This window comes from Alexandromys fortis, unplaced genomic scaffold (genome assembly GCF_014885135.2).
Source record: "Alexandromys fortis isolate MF-2015 unplaced genomic scaffold, M_Fortis_MF-2015_v1.1 scaffold_40, whole genome shotgun sequence".
Taxonomy (NCBI): Eukaryota; Metazoa; Chordata; class Mammalia; order Rodentia; family Cricetidae; genus Alexandromys; species Alexandromys fortis.
This window is the reverse complement of record NW_026067966.1, coordinates 13,286,404-13,307,006: the sequence shown is the minus strand read 5'-3', so window position 1 is coordinate 13,307,006 and position 20,603 is coordinate 13,286,404. Positions and strand designations below refer to the sequence as shown.

General features: G+C 38.4%; 1 protein-coding gene across 3 annotated transcripts in view; it reads left to right on the top strand.

Moving 5' to 3' along the window:
* Cd28 (CD28 molecule) overlaps window positions 1–20,603 on the top strand; it is an 82,743-nt gene that overhangs the window by 49,391 nt on the left and 12,749 nt on the right. The window contains exon 1 of one of the 3 annotated variants that reach the window (XM_050154280.1): window positions 4,089–4,209. The exons of the other annotated variants lie outside the window; for them this stretch is intronic. Coding sequence (XP_050010237.1) covers window positions 4,155–4,209 — 55 coding nt within the window. The 5' untranslated portion in view covers window positions 4,089–4,154. Of the gene's footprint in view, window positions 1–4,088; window positions 4,210–20,603 lie in introns of those variants that run through there. 3 annotated transcript variants of the gene reach the window in all.

Here is a 20,603-nt window from a genome sequence, read left to right as displayed (position 1 = left end):
CAAGTTGTCAAACCAAATCTCGAGTGTGTGTCCTGTGTAGGAAACATCCCATTTTCCCTAAATCATAAGGAACCCACAGAGGGTCCCGGAGAGAGGGGGAGGGGATGCTGAGTGGCTAGATGTAACTCTGGTTTGGGCTGCAAGACAAATGATTCATGAAAGAAGCAGGTCTTTGAGACTCCTATCATCTTAAAGTACATCACAGGGTAGAAGAGCAGACAAGACTACCATGCTGATATCCCAGCTTGAGACAAGGTAGATATTCACGATTGCAGTACTATTGACTGGAAGATTGGGAGCGTCATTTGGTTGGGGGTGTTTCATGCCTTTTGTTCCTTCATTCAATGTGTTACTGAGCACTCACTGAGTACTAGACATAGGGATGCAGCTGCGGATGACAGAGGTGTGAATTCTGTCCTCATCCTTACATGGTGCTGGAGAGACATTATGCAAATAACAGCACAGAGTACATATATAGACTTTGTGGGTGCTATGTGTTATTAGACTATGCTATGAATAGTGTGATATAGGTTATAGCTGGCAGATGAGGTATATGTTTGGAAGTGGTGTGTGCGTTGGTTTGTTGTTTGGTTGGTTGGAGAAGGCATTACTGAAGGTGTCCTATTTACTTTGAACTTGAAAGACTGAGTATGAGTTACCTAGACAGATTGGAGAGAAATATACTAACCAGGTAACAATAAGTAGAGAAATTTCTGGAATTCATTTTCACCCTCTTCATGGCTATGCCCAGTTTTACTTCCTATTATGTTTCAAAGAAAATGTACAATCGAGTTACTTGGAATTTTGATACATTAGTTGATTGATTAAATTGATTTACTTCATCACTATCTATATCTGTATCTGTATATGTTCTTAATTTTCAAGAATATGTAGACTTGCAGTGTCTGGAATTATCTTAGTAAAATACTGACCTATTTTAATAAAGTTTTCAAATGTTATTGGGATTTTTCTCCTCTACTTGAATGACTAGTGTTACTGATAAGATAATATGTTATATGTCAGCCAAATGATGTTATAAATATTACTTTTTGTTGTTGTTGTTGTTCTGAAAAATCTCTGACTCCAGAGAAAGTTACAGGGCCAGTATAGTGCAGTGCTTTGGTTACATGACAACAACTCTAGAAATGTCTCGATTTTGGTCTGGGATCCATTGTTTGCTGAGTTTCTTTATCCTTACTGGGATCAACTTTCTCTCTGCAAATGGAGGTGGTTACAACTTCCTGTTGACTATCAAATGACAGCAGGAATGTAAAGTAATTGGTACCTAGATGTTGGTGTTGCTCTAGTGGTCAACTGGTCTATAGACATATATGTTGGTTATATTGGTAAATATTATTTTCAGACATGTAGCAGAGTAGTTTTGTATATCAATAGGGTTAAGATTCCTTATTTTACCTCTGTCATTTCTACTTCTTAGGATTATATGAATGCCATTGAGTCTCAAGAGCAAATGTGAATTGACAAATAAAATAGTTGACTTTTTAAAAGAGGTCCTGTGAGTTCAAAGTGATAAACATTTCCCAAAATAAGACATCATAAACGGACAGCAAACATAGGAAAAATGCTCAACATCATTAATTATCAGGAAAACACAAACCAAAGCAACAGAAAGTTACCACCTCAGTACAGTAAGAACATAAATTGATGAAAAGAAGAATGACAAATGTTGGTAAGGGTGATTTGGCCATCCTACTAAGGAAAATTAAGTCAGTAGTAGAAGAGATAATTACATTTCAAAATACACTGCACCACTATTCACAACGGACAAGATGTGGGAACAACCTACATGTCTCTTAATAAATGGTTGAAGGGTTGAAGAGGATGTGGTAACACAGACCCAGTGGTGAAAAAGAGCAAAATGCCATTGTATGGGCAGAAATGGAGATCATTACATTAAGAGAAGTAAGTTGGGAGCTGGAGACATGGCTCAGTGGTTAAGAATACTTGCTGCTCTGGAAGAGGACCTGAGTTCAATTCCCAGACCCCACATTGAGTTGCTGACTTTCCAGTTCCAAAGAATCTGACATTCTCTTCTCAATTCTTTGGGCATTTGCACACACACACACACACACACACACACACACACACACACACACACAATTTAAAATATAATAAAACATTGTTTGCCTTGAGTTAGAGTAGAACCAAGTATTGCAGTCCACATCTATAATACCAGCATTCTTTTTTTTTTTTCAAGAGGTTGTGTGTCAAGATCATTACAAGTTTGAGGCCAGTCTGTACCACACATGGAGACACTGTTTGAAAATAATCGGAAGTAGAACAGTGGTTACAAAAAGATGGGAAGAAGAGAGAGGGGAGGAAAGATTGGGGAAGAGAAGAGGAAGGTTGATTAATGGGTACTAAGCCACAGTTAGATAAAAGCAAGAAATTTTGGTGTGCTACTACAAAATGGAATGACTGTATATAATATAATGAAAATTAAAGCTAGAAAAAGGAGTTTAAATACTTTGATCATGAAAAAATAATAAATGTGGCTGGGAGGTGGCTAAATTTGTAAAATATTTTCTATGTCAGCATGAGTTCGTATCTTCAGCTCCCATGTAGCATCCAGGATTGCCATACTGCTGCCCACACACCAGTGCTGTGTGGTGGGGAAGGAGTGAACATGGGTGGATTCCAGGTTCTGTGAGTGACTCTGTCTCAACAAAGAAGGTGACGATTGGCAATAGAAGACACCTGACAGCTACCTCCAACCTATATGCATAAACACAGCCATCTGTACACACACACACAGAGATAAGAAATACTTGAAAGATACTGTTTAACCTGTTTTAAACATTTAAAAATGTATACCTATATCAAAACATCATATGGTGCTCCATTCATATATTTAATATTTAAGTTTTAAGTGCCAGTTAAAACTTAATTAATAAAAATAACTATATCATAGAGGGATGCATTTGAAATTAACAAGTGGTAACATTTATCTCTTGAAAATGATAAACAAAGCTACATAAAGAGTAACGGCTGTGAATATTAAGTATTTTCCACTGTAATTAGAATATAAGTAAACCTTGATTTACTTATATTCATATTTATTCATATTTCTATTTATAAATCTTCTGTATGCAATATAGCTCATACTTCCATTGTCAGAATAAAAAGCAATACAAATCACTCTTAGAAATATACACAAAATCACAAATCAGGGAACTTCTGAAAAGGCTAATGAGTATAAGATATATACAACCACAAACTAGGGTGCTTATATAAAAGCCAGACTATCAGTAAAGCTATTGAGTACAGATGCTGGCCAGGGAGATCAAGGAAGGCTCCAGAAGAGGAATGCGAAGTTGGCAAAACCCGATCTACGGAAGGCCAGAAATGGGGGAGAGGTATGGGGTACTATAGAGGCCCTGTTTGCCTATGTTGAACATCCTCCCATGGTCTGCTTTTAGAATGGCTCTTTGAGGGACACAAGGAACAGGAGGCAGCAAGGGGATTGTGGTGGCTCTCCTGTCTCCCTGAGAAAATATGGCATTTTTACAACTTGCTTTTTGCTTTGGAAACTTCTGCAGATACACAGATGCTTGAGTGCTTGCCAAGTGGGTGCTTGGTAGCATTTTGTAAAGTTTTTAGAAGTGAGTTGTACATACATTCCATAAGATTACCTTAAGACCATCACAAACATCGATCATATAACATTTGTGTGGAATTTAAACACTCATGTAGAAATCTCCCAAGTCCCCAAACAATTCCCTGTGAGAACTTCTCTTCTGTGAGGTCTTCTCTCTGCCTTAGATTGCTTTGTTTGGCTGCTCTTGTCATTGCTAGACCCTAAGTACCCACTTTCACAGTGCTGTTACTCATCGACAAATAAAGCTTCTGAGCACATTATCCTGTGATTGACACTCTTCAGTGACAAAAAAAAAAAAGAAAGAAAAAAGAAAAAAAATTGTCGCTAAAAGAAGTAAAAGTCTAGTCATCAAAAACAATGTAATTTCCTGTGTGAAAGTCACGAAGCCTTGTGGTGGGAGTCCTTTGATCAAGTGCCCTGTAAAGTGGCCTTGGATGACAGATACTCAAAGACCTTTGCAGGTGTGTCTTCAGTTCATCTCACACCCTGCCCTGCTCAAGGAGGAGGGGCTGAAGTCCTGACCCTCATTAGAACAATGACACTCACGCTGCTGTTCCTAGCTCTCGGCTTCTCCTCAGTTCAAGCAACAGGTAAACAATTTTGATTTTATTTCTTTTCTGTTTTTTATTCATGTTCTTGTGATCAGCCTTGGTTTATTTTAAAACTGTGGTGACCTGTGAAATTTGAGCACATTTAAAGTGTTTTGCTTTAAAATGACAAACTACTATTGAGAAACTAATTCTCATACTACAGTATATCAAAAAAAAAAAAAAAAAGACCTTACCAAAAGTTTTTTTTTTGGAAAGAGATAACTTGTTGATACTGTTCCAAGAACTTTTATGTTATATTCAGGACTTTATGTTTTAAATCCTAGAAAACTTCGATAAGTAGGTAAGTTCTGAAGGCTTTGGATTAGTTTGCCTCAGTTTGCATTAAAGAGTCAAGTCTTCCTAGGTGAGTTTGGGAGAGTATTTAAACTCCCCAAATCTCTGTAAAATGGGACCCTTAGTAACTATTACCTCAACTTCATTGTGAGATAAAATGAAATGATCATTGTGAAAAACTTACGTTACTCAGTACTTGGCCAGTAAGCATGGGATTCATTTAAGTACTACCTGAATTTAGCAAGAGCCAAGAAGATTCCAGTATGCTAATACAAATACCAGTAAGTTTCCTTTTACTGTTGGCTGAAACATGTTTATTTAGGTTAAAATCCTTCACACTTCCAATAGCAATGGCACGGGGTCTGTACCTATCAGTTAGAAAGCTCACTCTGAACTACTTTCAGTTCTCAAAACTCAGAGTTGTTTCTTGTTCCAAACTCCCTTCCAGATGAAGAAATCACTTGATGGGATTCACCCACTGAAGAGAATGTTCAATAATTTCCCCAGAGGATGCAGGTCCCGGCTATGGACTGCAGATTTCAAACCACCTTAGTCTGACTTGTGAACCTGTGCTCTTGACCACAATGCTCTTCCAGCTAGCATGATAAGATTTGTATTTTTAAAGACTTAGACAAAGTCAGTATTATATTATCTCTAGAAATTATAATCCCTAAAAGAAGGAGATAGATACATTAGCGCTGGAACAGAAGGCAGTAACACTCAGTTTGAAACTGGAATGCAAGGAGTCTATAGATGTACTTAGATAATCTCTCTGGGAAAGGTAAATTATGAAGCCAATGTCTCCAGTTTTCCTCTCATACATTTTGACGGTACAGACTGCATTCTTGGTAGATGTTATTCTTAAATACCATGAATGCTCACTCCAAAGAATATCATTTCCAAATTTTGCAGAAATACAGTAGTAACTCATAGATTCCACCTACTTTTGTTGTTTGACACTTCAGTGACCATGACTATAAAAAGTGCTGCTGGGAAGACATGAGCTCGTGTCTGGCCATGCACACTTAGAGCGAAGGAGTCCTTGAAACTTATTGTGAAAAAGTTTCTGAGCTTTGTGTCTAAGGGACCTTAAGTTTCTTTAGAAGGAATAGTTAAGACATACTAATTTATTAGGTAGTAAAGCCTTACCTGGATTAGAAGCTATTCAACATTGGTAGTTGTACACAAAATGCTTTTCTGATGCCCTCTGTGGATAACCATCGGTTACAAGCTCATTTATTTTCTTTAGAAACTCTTTTGGTTGGACTCAAAGCTTTGTATGTTTTTCCTTTAGAACCTTTATTAAGAGGGATAGCTAATAGAGAGAAGTTGGAACATTTACACATGCAGACCTTTATTTACCTTAATATATATTTACTTCTTAGACACCAATTCATTTTCCTACTAACTCTTAGGATTTGATGCCAAGCGGCCATTAATGAGGTAGGATGAAGAGGAGGTAGAGGGAGCAGTTTTGAAATGCCTCTTCCAGTGAGGGAGCTTTAGAGAAGGAAGATGAAAGAAAAGGAAGATAATTACAACATGCAAAATATATGACCCATGCAAAATGGTGCAAAGCCTTTTGTGAGCTTTTCATTTCTTTCTTTATGTTTACCCCCTCCCACAAAGAAATTATACATAAGGAAATGCTCTGGTCAAATGTTATTATCCCAGACTAGGGAGGTGACTAAATTGGCAGAGTGCTGTCTAACAAGCGTGAAACCTTGGTTTAACTCCAGCACAGCATAAACCAGGTATGGTAGCACATTCCTGTAATCTAGTGGTGGCAGGAGGATCAGAGTGATTCAGGTTGGCTACAGAACAAATATGAAGCCAATCTGAGCTACATAAAACTCTGTTTTATTTTTAAAAGCTGTTGTCCTTGATCTTCCTAGAAGTGTAAGAAACTGCTATAATATCTGCACTAAAATGTATGTGTGTGCATGCAGGCGGGTCTTTATTTTCAATAATTTAATAAGTTTGATTCATTGGTTCACAGCATGGATTAACATACTTACTTGATGATGGTTAAATCTAGCCCGATTCTCATGTTTTGGGTGATGCTGCCAAAAGGATCTTTAAGGCTCAATTAAAGAAGTAGGATAAGGGAAGAGTTAGGACGTTGTACCTTAGTTATGTCCTCTGCTAAAGTTACATGCTTTTATGAATATTGGATCATGGTGCTACTGAGATCCAAAGACAGGATTTTGTTACATTTTAGGTTGTGACTCTAGCTTATAGCTGCAGGCTCCTGAGAGCAAAATCAATCATCTGTGTAGAAGTGTATTGGTCATATAAACATTTTCTAGTCAATATTTCTTATTTTTTTTCCAGCAAACTGACTGCATAGTATGGAGACTAAAATCGGGAAATATGTTCACTTCTCCATGAGAGCATTTCTGTTCCCTTCTTTCCAAATCTTAACCGATGAGCTATGTCAAGTTGGCCTGTTGAACCAGAATGATCCCTCCAGTTACAATGCTTTCTCCTCAGCACTTCTTTTCCTCAGAGAGACACATAAAATGATTGGCAAAGTAACCAAATTAAAAGCTTTATCTTTGCTCAGCCTTTGGCAAACCATTTCCTCTGTGGTAGATACACAGAAAGAAGCCCTTGACTTCTCACGGTTAAGCATTGCTCTGAGGCTGGACTTGGGAAAGTGAGACAAAAACAATGAACGGCCAAAAATGCAATGTAAGCATCAGACATCTGCAGTCACGCAGCTTTAACGACACTGTAGCCAGCTTTTCTGGCCATTAAAAGTTAACAGGGTGTTTTGTCACTTGAAGTAAATTTGATAGCTATTTCCAAAATGTGGAATTTGCTAAGAATTTGCTTCATGACCATGCTTTTGATTAATACACTATCTCTTTAGCTGTCTTCCCCCTTTTAAAGGCAACCCATCTAGCAAAGACTTTAATAGCAAGGACTGTTAAACTTAATATTGATTTATCAATTCCCAGAAGTAGGGTGAGTCATCACCACAGACAGATCAAAAGAAATGAATCTGTGATTCTAACTGTGAAAAGCTTGTGTATGCAAAGTTTGGCTATGGGGGAAGGGATCTCACTGCCTCCCTGACTTAGATATGGGCTCTCCTTTTCAATGCCTTCCTTTTTTCCTATTTTCCCCAGGGAAGAAATTCTCTCTGACTATGTGTGCCACGTGTGGATATCTTCCTTCAAGTGTTTCTTGTACAAAGTGTGCTGACCTTTACATTAGAAAGTGAAAAAAAAATTATGCCACCAACAACGCAGAAGAAAATTCATTTGTGATTTATCATCTAAAGCAGTAGATTTTTTAACTCAGTGGCTGGGATGGTGGTAGGACACAGGGCTTACTTGTCCAGAGATCAGAAGGCTGGCAGCTTTGGTAAAGCATCATTATCTCACAAGTCATCTCAGATAAATTATAGTTTGCCTTTTTCTTTATGAAATTTGTCCACAGATGTGGGAACTTTTCTGTTGAGAGCTTATTCAAACTTGGGGACAAATGACCCCTGCTTCTGTGAGTCACTGAAGGGGGCTCTGACTTCCTAAATCACATTTCTTTGGACTCTTTTGGCCAGTGATGTGGTAATTGTACCGCCTGCCACCACTCACCCTCCCAATCAACCAATTAATCAACCAAAACAGAGGACCAAAAGAACACAAGGTCAACATACCCAGAACTTTTAGCAGAAGACTTGGTGAGTGGCAATCAGTCCCTGAAACTGGGATGAGGAGCGAAGGACATTTAGGCCTCAGGGGAAAAGAGTGACTCTCAGTTCGATGACCCTGAGTTCTAGGTGTTCTGGATGGGATCAAGAAGTCCCCAGTTGCTCGGCAGAGACACGGGAACAGGGTGTTTCTTTGGCCTGAGGGGTTCAGTACTAAGTGTCATAGGGACTGGTAGTTTTGTCTCTGTGTCATTATGCAAACTGTATTTGTGTTCTTCATGCGTAGGAGACACCCCACAGTGGTGGAGATTTTTTATTCCGATTAACTTTGAGCTCTTTTATCTCTATATCCATCGTGACTACCGTCATCTCTTTGTCACCATCTTTGTTATCTTGGGGATGCTGGTTGACAAGGTAACCAGGTTAATGGTGTCATTCAGAATTACTTACAGCTCACATTAGTTTCTTATTTAATTGTGAGATCCTTTCCGCAACTTCTGAATCACTTTGTTGGCTCCTAATCCACCATACAGTGTATAATCACAGCATCTAGGTCTCATCATCCACTGTCATTTAGACATCTGAATTAGCTGGCGTGGCTCTCTTTCTGACAATACATGGGTCCTTTTTTTTTGAAACTTGGATGGTTGTTTGGATTTTTATCTTTGGTTTTCATGTTTTATTGTATGTGTATGTTTGTGTATTTACAGGTGTATGTGCAGATGTGTGCACATGTGTGGAAATCAGAGAGCAGCCTCAGATTCCATTTCGCAGGTGCTGACTGCCAGTTTATTTTATTTTATTTTTTGGCACAGAAGTCTCTTACTTCCCCCAAATTTACCAAATAGGCCTCCCTGACAGACCAGTAAGCACTAGGGATATGCCTGTCTCTATCTCCTTGGCACTGGGACTTCGAGTGTACGTGCCATCACTTAGTTTTTTGAATGTGAGTTTTGGTAATTGAACTTGGGTCCCCGTGCTTGCAAGGCAAAGCTTTACCAACTGAGATCTTTTCTCAGCCTCAATAATTTAATTTTGGAATCAGCAATCAAGTAAAAGGCTGTGATTTTTGTTGCTTAGGGAGAAAGAGTCAGATCATACACTTAGATATGTTTGCAGCATGTTTGGGATCTGACAACTGTCTTTAATATTGAGTACTACTAATATATAATTTTAGATCAGCAGGGATCTATCTAAAACATATAGATTCTATCTTTATATAGTGTGGGTATGAAAGGCCATATAGGAGGAGAATGTTTTCTTCCACTGTGACACTCCTGGGGCCCCAAAACAGGGTGCTGGTAAGTTTCTCTTCTATACAGTGCATGCTTCTTCATGTACTTTGGCAAGACAGATTCTCATTTGTGTGCTCCTCCAATAAGTATTTATTGAATTTCTTCTATGTGTATGACACTAGTCAGGTTCCTGTGACAGACTTAAAAAAAAACACTTTAAGATGTGATAAAGTAAAAACGAGAATGATACAGTTCTTAATTTTTTTCTTGTAGTTAATTATGAGTAGTATTCTACCTACACTAATTCATTATTGTGGAAAATAATTATAAACCACAGATGGTTAGAGGTGGGAGAAAACAGATGTTTCTCAATTTGCAGAGACAAAAACTGTGTAGATGGTCCCTAGAAGATGTTAGAGAAAGACTACGTTGTCAAATTTCTTGGCATTTTTGGATGCCTTTAGGGAATCTTGTCTTAATTTATCCAAGCTAATTTCTTTTATGCCCTAATAAAAGACTCTCACCTCTAACATCCTTTGCTGTGTCACACACCTGCCCCCACCCCTTTATGCCCACACTGAGCTGTCTTCCTTGTGAGTCCTCCTCTGCTGCCCTGCTGCTCTGGAAGATTTACCTCCTTGAGGAAACTTCTGCCTTTACGGCGGATCTGTTAAGAGATAGTCCAATGGTAAAGTAGCTTACTTTAGCAAATATTTATTAGACCTCTTGTATTTTAATCCCTCCTGGATTCTGAGGAAATGGAAGAGAAGGACAAGAAGCACAAGGGCATAGCATACAAGACTTGCTTGTATCACTAGTTCAATCTTACCATGGGCTCAGAAATTTGGTATAATAGGATCCAAAGCCTAGAAACAGACACATGATGACAGTTGGCATTCCTCTACCTCACTTCACCGTGCTATTTGAGGCTTTAATGGTGTTGCGTGTACTATCCTCATAGTCTGGAATACCCCTTCTATTTATCACTTGAAGGTTTTCTTTGAAAAATATCAAATATCAAAACAAGTGACTTCTTTTCTCATCAGAGTTCCTAAAATTGATACTGTGGATTGATAACTTTTTTTTTTTTTTTTGCATACCGGACTGTAAGCTCCTTGGGAATAGGCTCTTGTCTCATTCACTCATGTAAGCTTGGTGTTGGGTACAATACTGGAAGCATGCAGGGACTAATAATCAAATATTTGGTGAAAAGGGAAATGAACATGGAAAATGGAGAAGTATGCAGCACTCTTGTCAAGATTAAGGTAGGAACTGCAGTTCCAATCCCAGTATTCAGGAATCGGAGGCAGGAGGATTACCATGAGCTTTGGGCTAGTGTGGCTTTCACAGTAAATTTCATGTCAGCCTGGCTACAGTATGACACCTTGCTTTAACCTCCCCACAACAACAAATTAATGTAGAAAGATAAGTCTTTATGAAGAGTTGGGAATTGATGCTGTTGATAGGTAGGATTTTAATGGATGGTTTTACTGATGAGACTTTCTAGTTAACATTTAGTTTGCACTTATGTTGTAGACACTGTTCCACTTGGGTTTCTGCTATTTAAGTCATTCAATCTCCCCCCAAATCCTATGAAGTAATTATCATAATTATACCGATTTTCAAATGGGAAAACTGAAATGTCAAACAAGTACAACTAGCTTGCTGTCACACGGCTAGGGAATATGTAAAAGTCTAGGGTGTCCTTTCAAGGTTTGTGGTCTCACCAAGTTCATGTTGCCTGAGAAAGAAGGAATATTAGTAAGGCAACCAAGTCAGGAATAGGTTCCATGTTCTTGGAAGTCAGCCCTGGAGGTCTAGGGAGGTAGGGTACAACCAGGTCAAACAAAGTGCTGTTTAAAATACTGATAAAAATGTTGAAACTTGATTTTCAAGGTATCTTGAAGCAGCTGAAGTGAATAAGAAGAAAGCACTTAGCAATGTTTATCTGTGGAATGGAATAGAAGGCACAGGAATGACATGCTAATTAACAGAAGCAGGAGAAGTGAGTTGCATAAAGTCAGGGTTCTCTGGTTAACAGGCAGCTGGAGTGAGTACTGGCTTCAGAGCGAGGAGGGGAGGGAGCTAAGGGAACATCATTGAAGTCAAAGGGACGTGGGGGGGGAGGGCTCCAGACTGGAGGAGGGAGGCCAGCCAGACTTCTGAGTTTAGGCAGCGCTTTCAGGAAAGAAGATAAAGCTTCAGAAGATTTGAGAAAACTGAGTGGGACAAAATAGATAGTGCAAGGCAGAGGGAATTAGCAGATAAGGCAAGACAGTCAGGGACTTAGATCACCTGAAATATGTACCGTGGTATTTTGTACATAGCAGTGATGTGGTAACTGGTGTGATTCAGTGACTTGATTGTGTTGGCTATGTGAAGGGAGCTGAGAGCTGGACATGAGTGTATGTGTGTGGGTCTGTGGAGCTAGGGGGAGAAGATACTGTTAGAAGAGAAAGGAGGAAGGAGGAAAGAAAAAGGGAGGTGGGGCAGTTTTCTCAAGGAGACAAGGAAACTAGAGAGAGGACAAATCTCTAAGTATACAGTGTGAGTGGGCTTGACTTCAGCTCACGGGTGACAACAGGATCACAAAGTTCAAACAAACATCGTGGGTAGACTTCCAGTTTCCGTTAGAGATGTTAATCTTAGCATCGCTGTCTTCTGTTTGTTTGTTTGCTTGTTTTACTTTATGTGTCACCCCCAACTCAAAATGTAAAGTAAGGATTCTCAAGGTAGGGAGGTGTGATTAGAAGTTTTAGTTTGTCGCATCATGATATACATTGTCTAGGCACTGATTTCCTCATTTGATACGTGAAGGGATTGGATTGGAGAATACACACACACACACACACACACACACACACACACACAGAACTGCAACCCAGATAGCTCTGGAATCTCTTAGATTTGTTATTTAGGATCTTAAATGCCAATGTGCTTAGATATGACTGCAGTGTTTTGGGGAGCAATTTTTGCTTTTGCTGACTCCTATTTTCCACTGTAAAGTTAAGGACTAAAACAGTAATTATTTCCAAACTTCCAGGCTATGCTACCTACCCAGAAGAGTCTGTGTACACCACAATAACCCTGAACAGACTCTTCAAAGGTAAAAGATTTACAGAGAACAGAGCAGATCAGACAAATTCTCTGTTGTCTTCTTTACATAATTGTTTTGAATGAAAGCTCAGAATGATGATGGTTCAGGACTCCCAAGATCTGGCCATTGGATTAAAATGCACATGTAGAAAGCATCTTATGAAGGTAGCCAGATTAAGGAAGTCACTCTAACTTAATCATCTGTGTAATCATCTCTTTTGTAAACTTATACAACACAGTGATTAAAAATATTATATTGATGTAAGTGGTTCTTTTATATCTGTGTTTTTCTTTGATTTGAAAATTGGATTATTGTCAAAATGTTTGTTTTGAAAGTGAATAAAGGTTGCCTACTCTTTGGGTCCTTGATTTGCAAATGGTTCAGTGGTATTTATTGTAATACCACTTCCATTTAATTAAATTGCTCCGCTATGATGTGCTTCTGGCTCCAGGGAATAAGAGAACAATGGTTGACCTATGAATGATAGGTGACATAGGAGTTCCAGTCCTATAGTGGTGTCTCTGCTCTAGAGGCGGGGTGAATTACAGCGCAAGAAGAGGCAGTGACTTTCTAGGCATCTTAAAAAGACCCTTCACCCTAACACAGGTGACCTAAGTACATTTCAACCTCTGATCAGCTTCCTTAAGCTCTAGTCCTATCCTGTTTTCTTACTGATCTTTCTTCAGGGGGCTTTATCCATTCTTCAATTCTAACATTTCTGAAACAATCCATCGGTTTCTTTTCTCCTAATAGACTTATTACCTTACCTAATTTTGTCACTGGGGCCTCTAGTCTTGCTTTTAGTCATCATTTGAACTCAGGTCAATTTCCACTCCTGCTCACTGTCTTTGCCCATCCCTTTCATCCCAGCTTCCACGTTCCAACTCAGGCCTTACCAGCTCATATCTATGTTAGGACAGCAGTCTCTCACTGGTCTCTGAATTGTGTTTAATCTAACTGTGAACCAATCCTGACTGCTGGATTAACTCACCCCAGCAGGCTCCTTTTTCACCTTAAATGTAGAGAATTTCTGTTTCCCTTCCTGGTAAAATCTATGTGCCTTTTCTTGTCATCAAAGGCCCCTCATGATTGGTATAGACATTTTACCTATTTTTTCCTTAATTAAATTCTTTGCTACTTCTTAATAAACACTTGCAATAAGGTCATTTCTTTAATCTTACTGTATCTAAATTTGCTGTAGACTTCATGGTCAAGCTAAAGGCTATTCTGTATATAAACCTCCGGAATCATTCTATCTGTGACCAAAGCCTTTTTGTTGTGACTGTCAATCACTCTCTATATAGTCCATATATCATCCATGGACTTGGAATATAACTGTGTACTTAACAGGATTTCTCCTCATCTTCCCATCTCCAAAGAAACAAACATATTACAGCCTACGACTTATTTGCTGAGTAAATTATTTTGTCATGTAAGAGTTCAAGATATCAGAGAATAATATTTTGACTGATCAAAATTTGTTTCAGAGTGTATACATCAATTACTCTGTTATTTTTTCTCTCTTATAAATGAAAGCTTTATGTCTCAGTGTTCAGATGAGACCTTTTGGTATCAAACTATTTGACCCCTGAGTTACTGTCTGACAATTGCATGTGGGACAACAATATTTTAAAGAGACAAAGACAGGAGTCCTCTACATTGTTGTGTTTGCCTGTATAAGAACATTGGTCAGAGTTAAGGGTATGGCTTAGACCAGTGGTGTTCTAAAGTAACTCATTTAGTAAAATTTATTATTAGGTTTCTATTTTTGTTTTCATTATCACCTATAATCATTTGTTATTGTTTGAGCAATATTTACGTTTTGTTTAAAAATCTTATGTTCTATTGATAAGAAGTTAGTGCATTTACTAGAATTGATAGGTGTGCCATACACAGTCTTGGACAAGATTAGTTGTTTGGTTTGTTCTTATCAACAGAAGCCATGCTTTGTCATGTTTCTGGCTCTCATAACCCTTTCTTCTTATCTAAGAGTGGTCACAGCTGTGCTCTGCATACCACAGGTGTTCCCTGTTCCCAAGGGTTCTGTTCTCTCACAACTTAAACCGTGCATCTTTTATAAACAAGCTCACTGACTGGTACCCATGACTGAGTAGACCATCTGTATTCTGTGGGACTCCTGAAGCAGACAATATACATACTTGTATATCATACTGCTCAAATTATTTTTCAAAAAAATACTTTACTTATACCATTATTTCTTATTTAAAAAATGAGAATTTCAAGAAAACAATGAACAGAAAATGAGGAAAAAAAATGACCATAGTTATTTTGAAACTTTAACTTGAATTAAAAAAATATAATATGAATTTCAGAGTGTGGGCTCATCCAAAGCTGTGGGTGATTAACAGGTTTGTTTTTACCATTTTAGTAGATCAAGGAGAATAGTGAAAACCATAGTCTGATGGGCATTTGTGCTTTCTCTCTTGATATTTGAACAGAGCTAAGCTTCCAACTAGAGTTCCCTGAGTCCCAAGCTGTTGAGTCTTCAGTTCGACTTACAGATTCCAGAGCAAGCTCTGGATTGACTCATCAGAGAGCCTGTGCCATACAGCGCTTGAAAGGAAGCAAGTGGTCAGAGGGCTAGAAGTTGAATGACCTCCTCGTCCCAAACAGGAAATAAACTCGGAGGAATGTTAAAGTAACTTAATCAACTCTGTGGTCAGAACAAAAGAGTTCACCAGAGCAGCCAATGGCATCTTCACAGTTGGCTCATAAACCCCAGAGTGCAATATGGTCAAAAATGTAGAAAATTTTTTTTTTGGTTCTTACCTAAGATGTTACAAACACATCATATTCTGTTAAATTATATTTTTTTAAAAAAGAAATCAGAGTTATAAGTTATAATTTCACTTTTTAATGTGATACAAATGTGTGACGAGAATAAATGGAATTCATTAGAACTCCTAGAGGAAAAATCAGTTTCTAGTTGTACTTATATATCTTTCTAATATCTTCTTTAGCTTCCCAGGTGCATTCTTCAATCTTGAGTCCTGCCAGCCTTGGTGGGCCATTTTATTTCACTACTGTGATCATGATATAAAAAGGAAAGAATGAATATTATAAAGTTAAACATGATTTAAAACATATTGTTTTAGTTAAGGATTCATTCATTAAAAGTTGGACTGAAAAGTGACTTTATGAGCTGACTGACATCCCTTTTGTACACAAGTCAGACTGAAATAGAATAGCTGCAATGGATAATCACTGCTGGTGAAATGGATATTGTATTTATGAGAGACATATTGTTTGTAGGCCTCACCTGAGATTCGCTAACGACCTTTAGGCAGTCTCTCAAATTGATGAGCAAACTCTTTGAGTATAGTTATCCCTTATTATCCATGGATAACATGTTCCAAGACCCCCAGTAGACACCTGAAACCTCTGATGGTACGAATTCTGTAAATCAATCCTTCTTATCTTCGTCATGCCTGCCACGCAGCGTGACGGCAGCTTTTGCAGTAGGAGGTTAGCAGCAAACTAGCATGACTTTCCCTCAGCATTTGACTTCTCCTTTCTTTATTAAGTATAGAAGTTTTGTTGGAATCACTTTTCTTACATTGGAGGCCATTATTAAGAAAAAAAGCAGTTGATTGAACAAAAGCTGTGAGCTACCTTGGTGGTTGATCTGACAACAGGGAAAAGTTACAGGACTAGCTGGTGAGGTGCTGGTAGTACACGCACTGCAGACCACTGGGGGGAAGGGTAGTTCACGCCTTAGGTGACTAACGTTGCATTTCGCCACCATACTCAGAATGATGCAAATTCAAAATCTATAGACTTTATATCTGAACTTTCCCATTTAATATTTTGGGTTTGTAGTTGACAATAGGCAACTGAGACTACAGAAAGTAAAGTCATAGACAAGGAAGAACTAGTTAGAAACACATTTCCTTTAAATATGAGCACAAAATCAACTCAGTCTTGTCGAATGAGCAAAGTTGTCTTTTTTTTCTGTTCATTCGTGATGGAGAACATCAGTTTTTATACACATTATCTTTTCAGTTATTTGTGTGATCTTGTTTTTTAAAAAAGTCATTTATTGCTTTAGTTTTCAGTCGCCTCTTCTATAAGTAAGGGACTGGTTTTATATAATCTTCAAGTTCCTTCCAGCTGAGTAATTTTTTGCATATAGTACTCCACTAATATGGTGGAGAAAGTGAAATTTGCTTTGGTCCAGGCCTCTTTGCGTTCAGTTTCCCCACTATCCAATGGCTCTCCCTGGCTCTCATTTGAAACTCCAATACCAGCTTCTTCACCAAGTCCAGCCTCAAGGGGATGGAGAACAAAGCACTGAAATTATGTTACAATTTTGATGTATTGTGGCAGATGGAACAGAACTATAGATCAAGATCTGTTGGAAGACTCCATCTCAAGTCTTAAAGGTCACACTCATAATTTTACATATGCATGTAGGTGTATTAAAGAGGTCCACAACTCATTTGCTCTGAACCTTGGACTCTTTGAAATCCTTTTGCAATCTCATGAATTCTAAGCCAATATGTTCCCTACATTGTACTTTATGCTTCATATTCTTTGTAACTACAAGATTTGGCTTAGTTGGGAGGGGTGGGTGTGGGGGCAAACTTTTAAGGCCAAGGTTCTTTGATGCTAGGAGCTATCCTTTAGAGATTGTACTCCACAGCACCTGCACAGAGGCTGACTTAGTCCCTAAATATAGTAACTTCTTTCTTGACCCACTTAGAATTATGCAAAGGAAAGAAGTTACTTTTGTAAGTACCCATTCTCTTGGAAACACAGTTAATTTTCAACCTTCCAGAAGCTTGTTCTACCACAAATCCGGCTCTCACAGCCTTGCCATGGGCTGCAGACAAGTTCCTTCTCATCTCTGATCTTGCCAGTTGCCTGTTGTTGAACAGGAGTTGTGAGGGAAAGAGTTTTGAGGTTACTGCTTCCTGTCTCCACACCTTTAGCTCCTTTAGCTGCTAGGACAGGCTTTGAAAAGCAAAGCACTAAGTTCCTCATCAAAACAACCTGCCAGTTAGAGGAGGTAAACCAGCCAAAGCAATATTTTACTGTGTTAAGCAAATGCAATTGGGAGGGTATCAGTGTTTCTGGTAGGTGTAACCTCGACAAATTACCCACAAGAAGGAAAATAGATCAAGTGTTTGCAAAGGGAAAGAAAGGGCATTCCTAGTATGATTTAAAAACAGCAAATCCTCAAATAGAAGCCAGTGTAAGAAAGCTGAGTGCATTCTAGTTTCTTCTAAGTTAGTGATCCTCAATCTTCCAAGTGCTGCAACCCTTTAATGCAGTTCCTCAGATTTTGGTGATCCCCATTCATAAAATTATTTCGTTGCTATTTCATAACTGTAATTTTGCTACTGTTGTAAATTGTAATGTAAATATCTGATATGCAGGATATCTGATATGTGACCCCAAAAGGGTCACAACTCACAGGTTTAGAACTGCTATTCTAAGCCTAGGTATGTCTTGAATTTTATAGTATTCCTTTAAGTGATTGGAAACACCACAGATTTCCAGATACCCAAACAAACAAACAAAACAACAACAACAACCAAAATCCATAGCCAAGCTGAACACTGTCACTTGATTGGTTTGTCAGAATCTTTGTGCTCTACTGCTGTAGCGTGAGGGGAGTGTCTTCTCACACATGCTCCATTTTAAGGGAAATTAAAAGAAGCTAGAAGTACTGTATGTTCTAGAAACCACAATGATCACATATTAGGATAACTATGTGTCAATATCATTAGGATAACTGTAACCTCTCTTTAATACCAGGCATAAATTTATTTTATTTAGTGTGTCTCCAGAACAGATGTAGAGTTTGAAGTCCTGTCAGATAGCTTCTCACATGGACTTTTTAAATCACTGGAATAAATTCAAGTGAGACCAAATCCTAGAAAGGATATTAACTTTAAAAAAAAAAGAGGTTTCATCAGCTTGAATTTTATGCCAGGAAGCAGTTAGCCACATATTAGCATAAAATAAGAAATTACCTCAAATATAGTGTCTCTCTTTAAGCATCAGCTAATTTAAAAATGTTAATACATAATAAACATTAACAGATGAATTGCCCGCCTTTTTCATAGATGTTTTCAAACTCTTTCCCAACAAAATTCTGGCACAGCCACAAAATGAAATATTTTCCCTTTCCTTGCTCAGTGGCAGGCTGTGTTACCAGAACAGTGGCATGTAACAAACAGTCTTGACACAGGAGCCGTTGGGTTTCTGGTGAGAATGTTCTTGATTTTTAATCTGAGATCAAATGGGTTCAGAAGAAATCAGACAACCCCAACCACGCTGAGGCTTGAGCTCAGAGGCCCCATGACGGGAAGAAGAAAAAGCTAGCTCTAGTCGTTATATTACTCCACGTGAAGAAAAACCGTTTCAGAGAATGACTGCTGCCTCTTCCTTCTGAAAGTTTCCACTCCGTGTCATGACCCCCAAGGCTGCAAACCTGTCTTCTTTATAGTCCAGATGTCCAAACTTTCTTTGGTTTTGGATCTGTCTATTCTGGTACTGCAATGAAGTAGAAAAAAATGGGTGAAGAAGAGGTGTGGGCAAAAAAGAAAAAATAGATATTTTTTCCTTCGTCTGTGAGGCTGAGGAAGTCATTTTAAAATCTTCCTTTTCTCTTTAACCAGACCTGAATCACTGTCAAGTTGTGTAAGCATTAGCCTGTAAACACTTCTCACCCCTGACCCAGAAGACAACTGAATATTGGCTACTCTCCATACCTTCACTCTTGCACACTCCAAAGTACTACTTCCATTTTTGCTAAAGTGATCTCCATAAGTGAAAACACTACACTCACCTCACCTACTTTTCTGCTTCAAAGCCTTCACTAGGTCTCCATCACTGGGAGGAGAGGGACCAAGGTCTCTGATGAGGTGGGCAACGCTTGCTTTTCCACTCTTGTCTTTCCTAACCCTTGGTCAGAAAGAGTGGAGGTAGTTGTAATTCTCTCCAGAGTGTCATACTCTTTTCCTTGCTGTTTTTTTCTCTTTTTTCCTCCCCACTTCACCATCTCATTTTTAGTTTCAACGTGCACACACTTACCCCACCACCCCATCTTGAGGACACGTCTTATCAAGGCTAACTTTTTACTTGAGAAACATTTGATAGTCAATGTGGGCATCATCCTTTATCTCCCAGAACAGCAGTCTTCATGTGTACAGAATCTGCAATTGGTTCTTCAATTGCTCCCAGAACCTGTAGGTCTCTGTCTACTGTGTCAAAATTAGTTATCTGTTTATACATTTTTCTTTCTTCCTAGACTGTGACCTGCCCAAGGAATTCATGTTTGGGAAATCAGTTTTCTCTCTGATGTGTGAGTCTTGGGAAGATGTCACCTGCTGAATCAGACAGGAATCACTAAATGGACACTGGAGTCTTTATTCTAGGACTTCTCCTTTCCCTTTTCGTTCCCCCCTCTCAACTCCTACACAGATGCCCATAGTAGCATTTGTTCACAAGAGTCAATGTTGACTATATTGACACAATATATTATCTCGCCATAGAATAAAGTTCTGATACTTTCCTACAGCATGGATGAAACTTGATAATTGCTAACTGAAAGAAGCCATATACAAAATGGCACACATGCTATGATTCCATGCATATGAAATGGCCTGAATGGGCAAGTAGAGACAAGAAGTAAATGAGTGGTTGCCCGAGGCTGAAAGAGAATTATGGGAAGTGGCAGCCACTGAGCATCTTCTTCATGTAATGAAAGTACTTTACAGATAGTAGAGGGATACTCACAACTCCTGGACTATTAGTCTTTAAAAGGAGAACTTTACAGTTTGTGAATTACACTTCAGTAAAGTTACTCCAAACACCAATACCAACACTAACCACATCTTAACTTATACAAAATATATCAGAATTTCTGGGAGTAAAAGGCATGGATATGGGTTTTCTTTTAAGATTTTCGATGTACAGAAATACTGATAATTATACAACAAACAAGAAAGAAAACCCCATCTGTGTTCATGAATTCAATTCCAGATTAAACAACAAATTTTATTTTTAACAACTTCCAATTCTATCTGGCTTTGGGGTACAAATAACCTTTTAAAAATTGTAAACAGTGGGCTTAAGATAT